General features: G+C 56.0%; 1 protein-coding gene and 1 pseudogene across 1 annotated transcript; one reads left to right on the plus strand and one right to left on the minus strand.

The window, feature by feature from the left end:
* Nucleotides 1-3254: 3254 nt before the first annotated feature.
* LOC128949497 (class II histocompatibility antigen, B-L beta chain-like) lies at nt 3255-5778 on the minus strand (the record flags this gene model as incomplete). Its single annotated transcript, XM_054294351.1, has 4 exons — nt 5694-5778; nt 4952-5221; nt 3929-4213; nt 3255-3355 (listed from the first exon to the last, which is right to left on the minus strand). Coding segments are annotated over exons 1-4 (741 nt in total), but the record flags the coding sequence as incomplete, so codon positions are not given.
* A 693-nt stretch (nt 5779-6471) lies between these two features.
* Nucleotides 6472-17680, plus strand: part of LOC128949489 (serine/threonine-protein kinase PAK 3-like) — a 162284-nt pseudogene continuing 151075 nt past the window's right edge.

The raw sequence follows: 17680 nt of genomic DNA on the forward strand, positions 1-17680 counted from the left end.
AACACAACTTGGAAGCAATGAACATTAAAGCAGTGGATTTAGATTGGTTCGGACTACACAAAGTTTAGGAAAAATCCAGTAAAACACACATGGCATGGAATGATTTTCTCTGCACAGCCGGGCTATTTGTGAAAGAATTGGCTTCTATTGCACATCCAGGCCAGATCCAAGGAATGCCTTGACTCTCTAACACTAAAGAGACTCTTGGAGAGTTTTTGTTTTCCCTGCAGTTTCAGTGATAAGATAACAACATGATAATAATTTTTTATAAAAATTCCCACTTTATATTGTCAGGTGGGTTTGGGACAGAAGTGTGAGAATCAAGTTTTGGTCTGGGTTTTTCAATATCCGCCTTTATGGTGCATTTGTAGAACTGAAGAGCTTTAACCGTAATACTTTGGACTTGCAAATAGCTAATCCTTTTTTTAAAAAACAGCAGATTCTGGGGGGGCCACATGTTACTCACCTGATGGCTGCCCTGGAAGAGAAGCTTCATTCCAGGCAGCCTCCAGAGGAACTTTAGAAATGCAAATGAACACTGCTGGGCAAAGTGTGGACAATGCACCTGGGTCTCTCTTGCCTGGGGCAGGAATTGGGCTGATTCCCTCTGCCCCTCACCCCAAGCTCTGCCTGCTTGCACTGATGAAATTTGCACAGCTCAAGGCAGAGCCCAGGGGGAGGATATCTGACCCTGCAACAGAAACGGGTGAAGCTGCAAAGGGAAACAGCACATGGAGAACGTTGGGAAAACTTCACTATAAATATGTGGGGGGAATCATCCCTCTACCCACTCCAACATGTGCTGTCACTCTCTGTGTTATATAGGGTATATTAGGGCACTGGGGAATTTTGCTACCAAATATTTAGGGAAATCAGTTGGGAATCCAAGGATTTGATGATTTAGTTAGAGAAAAGCAGTCAATTGATGCAGCCCTGGCTGGAGAGAGCGCCCAAAAATGGGGAAAAGATGAACGGCCAGCAGAACAAATCCTACAACACCTTGGACCAGCCCCTGGGAACCCAAACCAATTCATATCAGGAGCCACAGAACCCATTTCTCATTTCAATGGCATCATTAGATTACAAGCTGTCCTCGCAATAATAACCAACCAGACAGCTCCAGCTCCTGACCTTCCTGCTGACCAATCCAATGAAATGAGGAACACACCATTTAACCACGGGATGGGATCGTATTACGTTTTAGCAGAAAAAAGGGGAGTTTGTGGAAAATTAAATGACTAAAACTGCTGTTGGCAAAGAGATGACAAAGGAAAAGTGGTGAAACAGATAACAAAGGAAGTAAGAAAGCACCTCATGTTCCAGCCCAAACGTGGAAAGGATGGAAATGGGACACGGTTTTGTGGTTCCCTGGCAGACCATGGGTTAAACGAATGCTGTTTCTCCTCGGATGTGCTACGGGAACTCTTATCTTTTTACCATGCTCCGCACTTGAGAGTGCAGCTCGTTCAGCAGCTGAGTGAGGGGTCAGGGATTTGTAGATAAGGAAGCAAAGGGCGAAACCAGCAGCTTCAATAAATGTTACTAATTAACATGGACTGCTGCGCACAGAAAGTCCCACTAAATTCCTGAACTTCCAGAAGAACAAAGACTTAACAGAGCCGTGAATACCGGCGGTTATACGAAAGTGGGGATGCACATTAACGAGGACATGCAGTTACCGGATCGGGAGGTCTGAACCTTCCAAGCACCTCAGCCAGGGGGCAAAGGGAGAGGGAGATGAGGCCGCGAAAATGAGGATAAAAAGGAGGCTGCGAACTACAACAAGGGCAGAGAGCGCACGGCAAATGCCCCTCGGCCTCTCCCTCTGCTCAGCAATAAAGTCACTTTTACAGGACTCCTCTACCTCCTCTGCGCACAGAAACCTCCGGCCACGGGAATTTCCCCGCACAGCCCCGGGCACGGGGCAGCCCCCTCTGTCCCAGCCACAGCAACCGGGCCGAGCCAGCGCTGCTCCGCCAGCGGCTCCTGCCGAGGCAGCGGCCGCAAGGAGACCGCGGGCAGCCGCTCCCGCAGCGCCCTCACGCCAGCGGCAACACGGGCCGGACACGGCACAACGAACCCGCCCAAGCCCCCTGCCGCCCCCGAGGCCCGCAGCCAGCCCCGAGCCCCCGCACAACCCAGCGCGGCTCCCACTTGCGCGGCGGCCGCCTCCGAGCTCCGCCGCCGCCTCACCGCGCTCCGGCCGCTGCCGCCGCTCCCGAGACCGCACACACGCTCCGAAAATGGCGCCGCTGCCCAGCCACGGCCGCCCTCGGCCCGCCGACGGCGCCCTGCTCCGCCCCGCTCCCACCAATCAGCGCGCAACAACCACGACTGACGGCACCATCGCCCAATCCCAGCCAGGGGCGGGCTCTGCACACGGCACAGCCCCGCCCCGCGCCCCCCGGGCTGCGTGAGGGCAATGCTGGATAGCAGGAGGGGGGATGGAGCAGGAGGAGCATGTGTTGCTGCCCGCGGATCCCGCAGTGCCCGGTGCGGGACGAGCTCCGTGCCTCGCTCCAGCTCCACCTCCCGTTGGAGGATCCGCGCTGGATAATCCCGGGTGACCCCCAGGGTCAGAGCCCCCCGTGTTGGGAACACTCCTGGCTGCGGGTTCCACATCTTCCTGGCCCCCCCGTGGACACCTCGATGAAGGCCGGGGGATCCCCGCTACTTTTCCTGTTTCTGCTCCTCTCCTCATCTCCCCCTCCTCTTCCTCCCGCCTCTCCTCTCCCGGTTCAATCGCTCCTCCCGCTCCTCCTCCCGCCTCCTTCCCCTCATCTCTCTCTGACGTCCCCCCCTCCTTCCTCCTTCCTCCTTCTTCCCTCTTCCCTCTTCTCCTTCCTCCTCCTCCTCCTCGTCCCGCTCCTCCCGGGCCCAGCCCCCACCCTTTGTCCCCCTCCCTTTCCCCAAATCCGTCCCATCGCCCCCCCAAACCCCTCCCCATCGCCCCCCAAAAAACGGGCCCGGGGCCAAATGGGAAGCTTTATTGGGAGCACTGGGGGCAGGCACTGGGCGGGGGCAGAGCGCCAGCGGGGCTGGGGGGGACACGGGACCCCCCAAAATCAGCGGAGCGGGGACGGAGCGGGGGGTCCCGGCCGGGCCCGAGCCCACGGGGAGGGGCTGCGGCCGCCGCCGGCTCAGGAGCTCTGTGGGCACAGAAAAGGGGGTGACACCGGGCTGGGGGCCCGGCGGGAGCGCACACGCTCCGCCACGGCGGGGACGCCACCCCCGGCACCCGCCCTGACCTTCTTGCGCAGGGAGAAGCCGAGCCCCAGCGCCAGGAAGACGAAGCCTAAGACGAAGCCCCCGATGCCCGTCAGCATCTTGCTGCGGGCGGCGTCCGGCGGCATCTCTGGGGGTCCGCAGGGCTCAGCAGCCCCAAAACCTCTCACCGACACCCCGAGCCCCTCCCAGCGCCCTCCCTGTGTCCCTCAGCCCAGCCAGGACCCCCTGAAACCTCCCCCCGATCCCTTTTTGTCCTGGCCAGGAGCCACCAAAGCCCCTCCCGTCCCTCTCAGCATCCCACAGCCCCCTCCCAGGTGCCCCCCAGCGCCCCAGGACCCCCAAAGCCTCTCGCAGTCCCTTGGCAGCCCCAGCAGGACTCAGCCAGAGCCCTCCCAGGCTGTGCCCAGCACAACCGAGCTCATGGCAAGCCCCGCTTTGCCATCGCCGATCTCCTTCCAGCCCCTCGGGGCTCACTGCGATGCCTCCCAGTCACACCCAGCACCCCCAAACTCCCTCCCAGTGCCCACCACGACCCCTTCAACTCCATCTCACCCTCCGCAGCATCCCCCAAACCCCTTCCCAGCCCTTGCCCAGCCCCCAGCCCCTCTCCCACTTCCATCCCGGCTCTCTCCAGCTCCCTCCCAGTGGCTCCCAGCACAGCCCAGTGGCTCTGCCAGCGCCCCCAGGGGCTCCCCCGTACCCCAGTGCCGCCTCAGGGGCTGCTCCAGGCTGACGTGCTCCACCTGGCAGCTGTAGCTGAGCCCGCGCCGGGGCGGCGTTTCCAGCAGCACCAGCAGCTGGTAGGTCCAGTCCCCATTGGCGACCACGTTGGTGGCCACCACGTGCTCCGAGAGCTCCTGCTGGCCCTGGAACCACCTCACCTGGATGGCAGCAGGGTAGAAATCCATCACGGAGCAGAGCAGGCGGCCGGGACCGGGCTGGGAGATCGAGGGGGGCACCAGCGAGATGGACACGCTGGGGGGCACTGGGAGAGACAGAGAGAGTGGGGACACACTGGGATCAGCTGGGGGGCACTGGGAGAGAGAGGGGAGGGCTGGGCTGGGCTGGAGAGGGACTGGGAATGGACTGGGAAGGACTGCTGAGGGATTGGGAGGGACTGGGAATGGACTGGAATGGACTCGGAGTGACAGGGAATGGATTGTGGAATGTGGTGGGAGGGACTGGGGATGGGCTCGGATGGATTGGGAATGTGCTGGGAGGGAGTGGGAGAGACTGGGAGGGAGTTGGGTGACACAGAGAGATGGGAAGGAATGGGGGAACTGGGAGAGAGGGTGGAGGTCTATGAGTGAACTGTGAATGAACTGGGAAGAGACTGGGAATGGACTGGGAGAGACTGGGGAGGAACTGGGCATGGTCTTGGAGGGACTGGAATGGCACTGGGAGGGATCTTGGTGGCACTGGGAGGAACTGGGAATGAAGTACGCGGCACTGGGAGGCCGAGTCCGGCGCGAGGCACTCCGTGCTGCGGGTCTGCCTGGCAACAGATGAGTCATGAACTGGATGCGATCTCATTGGTTGTCAAGCGTCAACTTTACGGGTCGCTGAAATGGACGCGCGGGAGGGCACTGGGAGGGACTGGAGACCCCGGGGGTCGGCACAAGGAGGGCTGAGGGCTCTGGGCCGATGCCCAGGGAGATTTTGAGGGGCTCCAGGGTCACTGGCAGGGCAGGCCCCGAGGGGACACGCTCTCCCTCGCGCTCACCTCGGCGCTCCGTGATGAACGGGGTAAAATTCTTGTACCAGCATCGGCAGAACCAGTCCACCGCAGTCCGTCTGTCCTCCATGAATACCGCGTTGCTGTTCCAGCGCTTGGCCAACTTCTCCCCATAGGGGGTGAACCCCACAAAGTGCCGGACGTCGCTGTCGAACATTATGAACTGATCCCGGTTGTAGATGGATCTCTGGACGTACCTCACCTTCTCCGTGCCGTTAATGAAGTAACACTCGGACTTTGTCATCCTCTGGAACACCCCTGTGTGTGTAGGACACAGGTCAGGGGGTGCCAACCCACCACCCTCTCCCAGCATTCCCAGAGCTCCGGGCCCACCCCGGATCCCCACTCCGCACCCCCTGTGCCCCACGGCCGCCATGGGACCCGCCTGCCCGCGCTGCCGCTTCCTCTTTGCAGCCCTTCCCCCATTTCCCCTTCCACATCCTCTCCGCTCCCACCTCCGGCCGCTCCCCAAATCACTTTGGGGTCCCACTTCCCCATTTTCCCACAAATTCCCCAATCCCCAGGCCCCTTCAGCTCAGATATGGTGTCCCACCTCCGCTTTTGCCCCCTTCCCACCCTCTCCCACCGCTCGCTCTCCTCCCCCCACACCTCAGTCCCTCCCGCTCTCCTTTGGCGGTCCCCTCTTTCTCCCCCTCCATTCCGGCCTCCCCACTTCGCTCCTTTTCCCCCTTCTCCTCCCCCGTCCCAGCGCCTCCCGCCCCCCGCTCACCCGAGAGCTCCGCGCCCGCAGCCGGGGGGGCTCCCAGCACCACCAGTGCCACCAGCAGGGCCCCAGCTGCCGCCCCTCGCCCCATGGCCGGGGCCGGGCAGGGAGCAGCAGCCCCAAAGCAGCCGCGCTGCGCTGGGAGCGCCAGTCCGGAGCAGGGCGGGCTCGGCAGCGCCGCGCGCTCTCATTGGCTGCCGCCGCTTCTGGGCAGCGATCGGCCACGGGCTCTGCCCGGCAACCGATGAGGCAATCCAACGTTCCTAGTTCTCATTGGCTAAGCCTCCTCCTGCCTGCGCTGCCATTGGCTGAGGCCTTTCCGGGACGCTGCAGCCCCGGGCTGGGTGATTTTTGGGCAGGGGGAACCTTGGGGCGCTGGGCAGGTGGGAGCTCAGGTGAGCCCAGCAATGCGGGCCCAGGTGCGCGGCATCTCAGGGCTGCCCGTGGCGAGCGGTGACGCTGGCCCGATGCCAGGCACCCCCAGAGCCGCTCTGTCCCTGCCCCCGCAGTCGCACAGGGACAGAAAATGGAACCGAGGGTTCCTGCGTGGGGACAAGGACCGGGAGAGATCCCTCGGCAAATCCCGCACGGGCACAAACAGATCCGGCCTGGGAACACCGAGGGAATTTATTACCAACCAAATCACAGCAGCACAAGGAGAAGGGAAAGAAATCTCTCCAACACCTTCCCCCTGCCCAACACGAATCACCCAGAACAGGGGTCACCAGGGCTCTGCCCAACGGGGGTCACTGGGGATCATCCAGCGTGGATACTCCCATGGGGGATGGAGCTGGAGCAGCGCACGAAGCTCTTCCCACACTCGGGACACTCGCAGGGCCTCTCCCTGGTGTGGAAGTGCTGGTGAGTGACGATCTCTGAATCCCACCTGAAGCTCTTCTGACATCCCAAGCACTCCTAGGGCCATTCCCCAGTGTGGATCTTGTGGCGCTTGCTGAGGTCGGAGGTCCCACTGAAGCGCTTCCCACATTCCCCACACTCCCAGGGCCTCTTCCCAGTGTGGATGTTCAGGTGTTCCATCAGGGTGGAGCTGGAGCTGAAAGCCTTCCCACATTCCAAGCACTAGTAGGGCTTCTCCCTGCCATGAGGCTTCTCCACCAACTCTGAGCTCTGGCTGCCTCTCCGGCCACCTTCCTGCCTCAGAGGGGCTCTTTCCTCCTCACACCTCCCTGGGCTGGGTTTGCAGCCCCTCCTTGTGAGGGATCTCTGGGGCTTTTCCTCCTCCTCCATCTGGCCACAGCTTGGGAATGACAAACCCTGGTTTGGGGGAAACCAAGGTGGGAGCGCCTTGGAGTAGAGGCTCCTCCTGGCCAGGTCCATCTCTGGAACTCAGCAGAAGCCTTGTGTCCATGAAAATCTCCACAATGTCAAGATTCAGTCCAAAAAAGCTCTCCCAGGAGTTCCCTATTGCTGATCTCTCCACTTCTGGGGTTCCAGAGGTTTCCTGTCCTTGGGATCATGGGGGTCCAATGGTTCCAGGGGGTTATCCATTCTCCAGCGTCCTGCTTAGGGATGATCCAGGGGCTTTTGGGGGTCCATGAGGTCCCTTCTCCCCTGATGCTCTACTTTGAGATCCCAGGGATCCCAGGGGTCCCTCCTCTCCAGGCTGCACCCCTTTCCAGTCTGCCGGGGTCCCCCAGCTCTGGGATTGCCCCTCTCTGCTCTCTCCACTCTGGGGGTCCCAGGGGTTCCCCTCCTCTGCTCTCCCAGGGATCCCCAGGACCAATGTCCCCCTCTGCCCATACGGGGCAATGGCCACGTGGGCCCCCAAAGATCCCTCAAGGGGCTCAGCTCTGGGGTCCTGCGAGATCCAAACATACACACATAGAGAAAAAAACCTCCCAGAGACACCAGATGATATTTGGGGTCAATTTCACAATCTGCGAGCTCCAAACACACCCCAATAAAAACCCTCTCAGGGACCCCCGGATGGATTTGGGACGAGCTCCCCCTCCCCGCTCACTTGCAGGACGAGCTGGGGGCTATGGTCCCGCGGCTGTGGCCACAGGGGGCACTGGAACCTCCTGTTCCTCCTGTTCCTGCTCCTGCTCCTCCTCTTCCCGCTCCTCCTTTTCCTCTCTCCCTCCTCCTCCTCCTCCTCCTTCCTAATCCCACCTCCTCCCCAGTTCTGCCTTCTGTGTATTTAGACTGGAGAACCTTGCTTGTTTTTAGAACTAGAACAAAGATCCCAGATGGAACAAGGCTTGCTGCTTTTAGTCAGAACTATCAGTGACTAAAGGTCACGTTTCCTTTGGTTCGGTGCCGTCCTTGTTCCTTCTCAGTGTTCAGACTGGGCTATAGGGTGTCCTTGTTTGCTGCATTTTCCGAGTTCCTCTTGCACCCTTTGGGCCATGGGCTGTGCCCTGGGAGGGTTCTTTGTGCTCCTTTATGACACAGGAGAACCTTCCAGGCGGTTTCTGCGTGAGCTGCTGCTGGGATGTCACAGGAACAGCGCCACGTCCCTGTGGTGTTCCCGTTGCTGTGGGACACGGAGGCCTCAGTGCCCAGAGTGGCTCTGGGCTCGTTGCTGGAGGATCCTCCTGCCTGAGGCATTCTCAGCAGCCAGCCCAGCCCTGATGGGTGTCCTTTTGTGCTTGCAGGGCTACAGGCTGCAAACGTGTGCAGCGCAGCCAAAATGCTCCAGTAGGCGGCTGCTGCAGTTTGCACTATGTACTCTGTGGCTTATTCGGGGTATTTTTTAACCCACTTGGCACGTAAGTCGAGGTTTTCCCTCGGTGCTGCATCTGTGGCTTTGGGCTTGCTGTGTGCTTTCTGTTCTTCCTCTGGAGCTGAGCTGACTTTGGAACCAAATTGCCATGAAGATATCATTGCTTTGCGAGAGCTCCTGCTAGCAGCTGCAGCTGAAAAAGGGGGTGTCTGCAGCCAGTGGGGCGTGCACAGCATCTGCAATGGGCCCTGGGGGGTTCTGTTCCCTCAAGCAGGGAGTCTGTGCCAGCAGAGCCTGGAACTCCCTCCCTTTGCTGCTCCAGCCAAGAGCTGACCCAGCCCAGTATTTTGTGCTGTTCTCTTGCTTGCTGTGGGAAGGGACTGTGGCTCCTGGAGGGATGCTGTGAAAGCAAAATGCTGTCTCGGGGTTGCCTTGCTCTGTGGCATTTCCCACCACAGGCAGTTTTTCTCCTAACAGCATCTGGTTCATGTTCCCTCTCCCATTGCAGGGCACCTCATGTCTGGATTCCGAGCAGCTCCTCCTTCGGTGAGTGGGAAAGGAACCTTTGGTGTTTGGAATTGTGCAGCAGGTTGTGAGCTCGGCATGTGGCAGCCCAGTGCCAGCCTGGGAGGCTGAAGGAAAGTTCCTGTCAGTGCCTGAAGCAGCAGCAGCAGCAAAGGGATCCCTGGCAGTTTTCTCCTTTTCTGCTGAAGAGCTTTTGAAGGGCTGCAGGTCTGGTTTTGCAGGCAGAGGATTGCTTGCTGGCTTTAGCCATGGTGGAATATCAAATTCCCAACAATAAGTGGCTATCTTGACTTTAGCCCATTGTTAGTTGGAACAGCTCTGAACCCAATTTCTGCTTAGTGCAGCTGGATGTGCAGCTGAGGATAAATAAGGTGATAACTGAGATAGAACTTCCCGTCCCTCATGCTGCAGTCTGTCCTCACAAGGGCACAAAAGCAGCACCAGCACCTCCTGGGGCTCCCTCTGCTTCCAAAGAGGAGGAAGACAGCAGTGAGCTTCCCGCTGCTCTGGGGGACGATGGTGAACTTCCCTCAGTGCCGGGAGATGACAGTGAACTTCCCGCTGCTCTGGGAGACGAGGGCGAACATCCCGCGGTGTGGGAATGCAACGGCGAGGCTCCCGCGGGGTGGGACAAGGACAGGGGACATCTCCCGGCGTGGGACGAGGACGGTGGATGTGCCCTGGTGTGGGACCAGAATGGCCAAGCTCCCATGGAGAGGGATGAGGACAGCAGACATCTCCTGGTGTGGGATGCGGAGGGAGGACATTTCTCGGTGTGGGATGAGGATGGAGGATATGCTGTGGCTTGCGAACAGGAGGATGAACATCTCGCAGCATGGGAAGTAGACAGTGAACCTCCCCTGCCTTGGAAAGATGATGGCGAACCTGCAGCATTTTGGGAAGAGGATGGAGAAGCTGCAGCATTTTAGGAAGAGGATGGTGAAGCTACAGAATTTTGGGAAGAGGATGGAGAAGCTCAGTCTTCTTGGGAATAGGACAATGAAAATCCCTCCGCTGTGGGATCCTGGGCTGAACATTCTGACAGCAGCACAGCCCTGCAGCCAGAGGGGAGAGGGGAGTGGTGCCTGATGCAGCTGAGTACGTCTGCTCTGTTCCTGGGTGCCCGAGCAGGTGCTGTGTGTGTGTCTGGGCATCAGCTGCACCCAGGGTTGCTCTGCAGCTGAATGTCCCAGAGCCATTTATTGTCCTTCCCCAGCTGACACCAAGGGGCTCACGGCCCCAGGGAGCGGGGCTGGTTCTTGCTCTGCTGCAAGGTGGGCTCTCACTCTGGGAGGGAGCATCTTCCACGTTTTTTCTTTCAGGGAACACCGTGAGTGAGGCGGAGCCTGCCGAGAAATACCTGGAAGTGGAGCAGATTGGCCAAGGGTAAGTGCACGGCAGCTGCTTCTGCACAAGCAGGGCTGGGTGTTGCGCTGGTGCAGGATCAAGTGAGAGTCAGGAGAGCTCCAAACGCCTTCAGGCACTGGGCTACCATCCTGCTGTCTCTCAGTCCTGATCAGAATTGATAACTGTGGTCAGAAGGCGCCGTCAAAGGCCCCTGAGGCTGGCAGTGTCCTGCCTGCAGCAAGGAGCAGGACCTGGAAGATCTTCTGTCCCTGGAACTGGATTGACTAAAAGAGCAACTCACCATCTGGTGACTGTCAGAAAACAGTTCTCAAGAAGATTTCTTTCAAATATTTTCCTTCAAAATATATCCACCAGTCAGGATTATCAACCTAATGGTTTAGAAACAGAAACCAGAGATGAACTAATAAGTGCTCTACTCTAGCACAGGTAGGAGACCCCATACATTCAGTAACAGACACAGACCTGATGCACTCTGAGGGAAAATGCATCATCTGCCTGATGGCACAGCCCTTGTGGAACCTGCAGGTCTTAGGCAGGAAATGGAAAAGGATGAAATGCATTCTTTTCCAGTTCTTTAGACACCATTTTCTCACCTCAGGTTTTGAACTAAAGCAATTCAGGGTAGACATTTGGGATTTGCTCCAGCCCAGTTCCTTCGTGTTGGGTCTCAGTTTTCTCTTGCACACCTCACATAGCAGAGGGCTGGTGGCTGCTGTGCTGTTGTTGGAAGGGTCGATGCACCCAGGTGTTTGTGAATGCTGCAGGCAGCAGAGATCTGTCTGGGCTGGCTTTCACTGCCAGGGCCTAAAGCGCTGCTTCTTTCTTCTCTGTTCTTTTGTCTCCAGGGCTTTCGGAGCCGTTTCTAAAGGACTCGACAGGGCCACTGGAGGAGAGGTCAGTGCCAACACGCCCAGCACGGCCGGCAGCTCTGCAGGGCTTTCCCCTCTGCTGGGAGCTGTGGCTGCAGCTCTGGGGGCCAGCAGAGCTTTCCTGCCCAGGCTGCTCCTCTGCAGGCAGAGCAGTGTCAGCCTGCAGAGCACAGCTGGGACAGACTTGGTCCTTCTCAAGTGCCCAAGGAATGCAAGGAGGGCAGCGGTGTCTGTCAGAGCAGGACACCCTGGGTTGGTCTTCATATCTAAAAGTGTGAATGCATCAGCTGCTGGAGACTGAGGCCCCATTAATCTTCATCCCAGCCTCAGACAGGAACATTATTTAGCAGTTTTTCCATCCTGCCTTTCATCTTCAAAGGGAACCTCAAGCCCTAATTAGGGAGAGATCCTGCTTGGGCTCAGTTTGGGGTTTTAGTCCTACTTCAGCTGTTCACAGAGGGAGAGGGAGAGAAATGAGAAGATGGATGTCCAGAGCAAAGCTCTCTCCTAAATCCTGCAGTTGTGTTTGGGTCTGTTGTCAGTGACAGCCTGTGACAGGGATCACCTGAGCAATGGGTGTGTGTTTGCTTTGTTGTGCAATCCCAAACAGAGCAGTTGGATCTGAAATAATGAAATCATCCAATCACCAGTTGGATCTGAAATCCCATAGAATTGCTAAAGGATTCCTGGCTGTTTTGCTCTGTTTTCACAGAACCAGAATTACCTCCTGCTTGCAAAATATGTTTGAATAATAATAAGAGTGTTGAGGCCATTAGAGAAGACTGTAGGTGCAGAGAATGTAGTTAGAGCTTTGAGGCTTACAGCTGAGGGACCATTTCTGCAGAGCTTGCAAGGCCAAATGTCTCTGGCCATGTGTCCTGTAAGCAGCCCCCAGCTGGCAGAGCAATGGGCTGTGGGAATGGCCCTTGCTGAGCTCTGGTGTCCCATCCCAAGGCAGTTGGGTCCAGCCCGGCTCCGTCGCTCCAAAAAGCCTCGCTCTGTGTTTGCTGTGGCCTCCTGCCACAGACTCCTGCAGTTAAAGGCTGCAATGTCCCTTCAGGTGGCCATCAAGAAAATGAGTCTCAGAGGGCAGAACAGGGAACGAGCTGTGAATGAGATCCTGCTCCTGAGGGACAAGAAGAACCCCAACATTGTCAACTCTTTGGACAGGTGAGTGCTTCAGCTCTTATCCCGTGCCCGGGCCCTGCGTTAACCTTTCCTGGCATCTGGAGTCTGTAGCCTGTTTGGAAAATGCCTGACCCAGCCACATCTTGCCAAAAGAACTGCCTGGCAGTTTACTCCCTCCATGTGCTTTCGTTGCTTTGCTTTGGTTTTTCCTTCAAGTTCCTCCCCGTTTGCTGTGTCTCCCAACAAGTGCTGATAAACCACAGCAGAAATTATTTCCCTTGGCTTCTTCTTCCCAGCCCTTTTCCATTGCTACAGATGCCAGGAAGACCAGGTTCTTGTTTCCAGAAATGCCTCATTTGCCCATTTTTCACTGGCCTTGCCTGTTTCTGAAGGGACTTTCTGAAAGGTTTTCTGACTGCTTTTGTCCCAAGTGCTGCACAGCCTCCTCCCCTGGATAACCCTGGCAGTTGTGTTGCCTTGTTCTGCAGGGAATGGTGGAAATGATGAGTTCAGAAGCTGAACCAGCTGGGGCCAAGGGTTGTGGTTCCACACTGATCTGGGCTGTTGCTAAACTGCATTTTTCACCTGCTTGCCATCTAAGGCCTCTCCTTTCTCACAGGTGTCTCCTTCTCTTATAGACTGTGCAGATTCCAAGGGCTGTGCAGCCTGGCAGGAATATCTCTCCATCTGATTCTGTCCTCATTGACAAGTGACCTGGAAACAAAACTCCACTCCAGGCTTTTCCATGGGGGAATTGAGCTCTGCACTTTCATCTCCATGCCATTGCTTTCCTCTTCCAGCTTCCTTGTTGATGGAGATCTCTGGCTGGTGATGGAATACATGGATGGAGGAACTTTGCAGGACGTTGTCAGACAGACACGCATGGCTGAAGGAGAGATGGCAGCTGTCAGTCGGGAGGTCAGGGGTCCTGCTTGTCACTCCATGGCTGGGACACGATGGTCCTTCCAAACAGGGCGTGAGAACAGGAGAGGCTCCATGCTCAGGGCTTTGTTTGTGTGTTGTTTTTGTGAGCTGGAGAAAAAAGAGCCTCTGCAGTGAACGGCCTGCCAGCATCACTGCACTTCTGCTCTGTTCTTGTTCTCTCTCCTGCTGTTGTGGTACTCTCTGTCTGGTCTGGATTTGATTTGCTGTTCTCAGCTTTGCCTTGAACCGTTTGCCTGGAGCTTGTGTGCACTGCACTCCTGGCCTACAACAGCAAAGCTGCTGCTGGCACAATTCTAAACTGTCCTTTCTTGTGTGATATATTCCGGCCATTGGTTTTTGCCCTCGTGTTTCTTGTTGTTATGTTTGCCCAATTATCCCATCATAAAAAAAACCTGAACAATATTTGAGATAGCAGCAATTTTAATTGAATAGTTTAGAAAATATTATCGAAAATATAATTTGATTAAAAATAAGGGATAATTCAGTTCAAATATTAGCACATAAGCAAAAGATAACTGTGGGGTACGGAGTGCAGGGCTCTTGGACGCTTGCCACCTCATGTACGAGCTTGCCAAGTGGATTCCCCCCTTACATGTCATGTGTCAATGCCATCTCTCCTCCCATTTTCAATTCATCACATTTTTACCAGCGCCCTCATCACCACCTTTACCGCGCATGCTCCACCACTCGGTTTGGTGGTCGCACAAGTCTTTGGGGGTCATTTTGGATGAAGACCTCTCCTCTTCCTCTTTGTCCTTTAATTTACCTTTGGGTTACACATGCGCACCAAGCCAGGATAATGTAAGCCAAAACTAACATATTACTACATTTTAGCATCAAAGCAATAAATCTCTTATAGCGGGCATTTTCCTGGGACCCAACCAGATTTTCCCTTCTCTCAGTTAACTTTTAGTTACAGTTCTCTCTTGCTTTTTCCTCCTATCCTTGAACATCTGCCAGGAGGGGGGATGGAGCCCCTCCTCTCCCTTTCTTCTTTGGCATTACAACTTTTATCTGTTTTCTTATTTCCAAATATTAATTACTGTATCAATATTGATGACTGTTTCAATTTTATCAGCACGAATCACACCTATTTACCACATTGTTCTCTCTCAGTGTGTGCAGGGCCTGGATTTCCTCCATTCCAAGCGGGTGATCCACAGGGATCTGAAGAGCTCCAACATCCTCCTGGGCACGGACGGCTCTGTCAGGCTGGGTGGGTGTTCCTGGCCAGGCACGGCGCTCCCGGGCTGCGGGTGTGGGGCTGCTTCCCAGGGAGGGCCAGAGCCCCACAAGGGCTGCTGGGGGCACTGCCCGGCCCCTGCTGCCAGCTGAGAGTGGCTGCCCCTGCAGAGAGCTCAGCAGAGGAGCAGGGTGCCAGCAGTGCCTTTGCTCTGCCTATGGCCCTGCCAGAGGGGCAGCAGTGGGAATCTAAAGCTCCAAGGGAATCAGTAAAAGCCACTGCATGAAAGCTGACGGTTTCTTGAAGGGTCCAGTTCCATCTTTCCTTGGCTACAGCCCTGAGGGCTTTTCCAGCTGACTTCACTACTGCACTCTCAGACTGAGAGTGGGGAATCTTGGTGCTTGGTTTCCTCATTCCAGCTGCCTTTGACAGGGTTTGTTTCTGTCCTCAGTGATTTTGGCCTCTGCGCTCAGCTCAGCCCTAAGCAGGACCAGCGCAGCTCCATGGTGGGCACTGCTCACTGGATGGCCCCAGATGTTGTGACCAGATCTCCTTATGGCCCCAAGGTGGACATCTGGGCCTTTGACATTGTGACCATCGAGATGGTGGAAGGAGAACCTCCTTACTTCAGGGAAACGGCGGCCATGGTAAGAGGCAAATTCTGCAGTGTCTGCAGAGGCCTGTGAGCACAGGGGGACCCTGCACTGGGACCAGCAGCTGGAGGTTTCTACACATGGGAAGGGAATTCCCAAAGGACTCTTGCCTCAACACAGACGAAGATTCTGAGTGTCAGTGGCACTGCAGAGATGCTCTTGATGAAAGAATCCTCTGAAATAACACAGGCAGACCACACTGACTAAGGAAAATGGCCTGTAAAGCTGGTGTCCACGTTTGGAGAAGCAAAATGTGCTATTTCTGATGGAGGCTCCTACTGACAGAGTCAGCCAATGAAACTGGCTCTCAAGGCGAGATTATTTGGATGTTGCAGTGGCTGTGGCAGCCCCAGGGTTTGGGTTTTTTGCTGGCATAGCAAAATGAGCTCTGAGCAGCATCTGTGGCAGGGAGGAAAGTGCCCCTGGAGCTGGGGCTGAGGCCCCGGGGTGGATGTGAGCCCGTGTGGGTGTGAAGGGAGCTGGCAGAGCGCTGAGTTTGCTTTCCCTGCAGGCTCGCACTCTGACCCGGCAGAACGGGACCCCGCAGCTGCAGGAGCCCCGGCGCCTGTCGGCTCTGCTGCGGGACTGCCTCGAGTGCAGCCTGGAGCCGGACGAGGAGCGGCGCTGGGCTGCCCAGGAGCTGCTGCAGCTGAGGGCCAGGGGCTGCAGGGGAAGCAGCAGCGCCAGGGAAGGGTTTTCTTGTGGGGCCCCCTCCGACAGTCTCCAGTCTGGCTGCGTTCCACACGCAGAGCAAGCAGAATCCTCGCCTGCTGTGGCTTGGCAGCTCCTTTGGAGCTCATCTGGGCCTGGTGCCCCACAGCGAGCAGGGACATCTTCAAGCAGCTCAGGGGGCCCAGAGCCCTGCCTGACCTGAGCTTGGATGTTTCCAGGGAGGAGGCACCTCCCACATCTCTGGGTGCCTTCTGTCAGTGTTTCCCTACTCTGCTGGTTAAAAAATTCTTTCTTAGATCTAATCTGAGCCTGCTTCCCTCTCCTGAGTTTCAAACCATTTCCCTTTGTCCTGTTGCAACAGAGCCTGTGAGGAACTTGACTCTGGAAAGTAACAGTTCATTTCTTTCCTTTGTATCCTTTGGACAGTGTGGGATCTCAGTCTCTCAGAACTGGGGGGCTCGGGAGTCCTGGAATGTTGCCAGAAATGTCTGGTGGCTGGACTTTGATCCCACATGGGAGATGACATCAGTATGAGGACGGGAGGATTTCACTGGGGTGAATGGTGAAGGGACAAGTTAATTGGAGTGTGAGATACAGGGTTTAAGATCCCTGTACAGGGGGGTCTAGAGAGGCAAGATGGGGGAATTGGGGCGTGCCCTTCTCCTTCTTCTTCTTCCTCTAAGCCTCCATCTTCTGTGGTGGAGTTGGCACTCCGGGATTGGACCTTACTAGGGGAACACTGGTTAATAAGGGTAGAGGGTATTGGAGAAAAATGATAAATATTGTATACGTAACTCCGGGTATAAAGATAGACGACCGCCCCAGGGGCTTTCGGTGTGTGCCCATGGCTGACTGCTGAGCAGAACTCTGTCAGGCCAAGAGAAAATCTTTTAGATAAGCAATTAATAAACACCGAGACCGAGAACAAATCTGAAGCTTCCTCTCGTCCTTTCGAACCCGGGGGCCCAAGGCCATCTTTGGGCTTTTCTCAGACCATCTAAACAGCACCAAAATCCGACAACTGGCGTCCGCTGTGCGGGCTATCTCCCACCAAACCTTTCGGGGGGGGGAAAAGCCCTGAAGAGCTGAAGAGCCAAGACAACAGCACTGATAACTCCAGAGGAGAGAAGCCTGAAGAAAGAAAGAAGAAAAAGAAAAAACCGGCCGGGAGAAGCTGCAAAAATCAGCAGTCACTGAGAAACTCCATCTCTCAGCTTCTGCTGAAGACAGTTCGTAGCAGAGCGGCCTGGACTGGGACCAGAAAGGCGCCTCTGGATCCATCTTTTGTAATCTGCTGGACGGAGAACAAGAGCCTCCAGACCACTCTGACGACAGATTCGGTAAGAAGGCCAAAATAAATCATGGGGGCCTCACTCTCCCAAGAACAACGGGAAATCTTATCCACCTTACAAAGTGTAGCAGAATTATATACAGAAGGGATCCCAAAGAAAGAATTAAAACAGCTGTTATTATGGGCAAGGCTTAATTATCCACTTGCGGAGACATGTTTGCTGTTCGAAGTGGGGTTTTGGCAAGAAATTAATAGGCATTTATATATTTTAGCAACAAAAAAAGATGAGACAGCGTTAAAGCTACTCTCGCCGGCAAGAATCATGTTACAAGGTATTTCAGTGCAGTCTAAAAGACTGGAAAAGCAGCGAGAAGCTGCGGTACCCTCAGAGAAGGGGGCGGAGCGGCAAAGCTCCGGGAAAAAAATTGCTCTGGCTTTGAAAAGCCAGGGGGAAAGGGCTCTCGAAAAAAGAGAGCAGGAAAAAATATTAAAACCCCCGATCAAAAAATGCAACAAACCCCAAGGGCGTCCTGAAACTCCAGAGAGTGTGGAGGAGTCAGGAGCAGAAGGGGGGGAGCAGGAAGATAAGGGATCGGGGGGGGGGCCTGTTCGCGGTGAAAGCGGCGACACGGCGGCGGCGGCAAACGCGAGCAGCGCGGGTGAGGATGAGGAG

The sequence above is a fragment of the Melozone crissalis genome, unplaced genomic scaffold (assembly GCF_028551555.1).
Source record: "Melozone crissalis strain CALT ecotype California unplaced genomic scaffold, PUWL_Pcris_2 ptg000244c_1, whole genome shotgun sequence".
Lineage (NCBI taxonomy): Eukaryota > Metazoa > Chordata > Aves > Passeriformes > Passerellidae > Melozone > Melozone crissalis.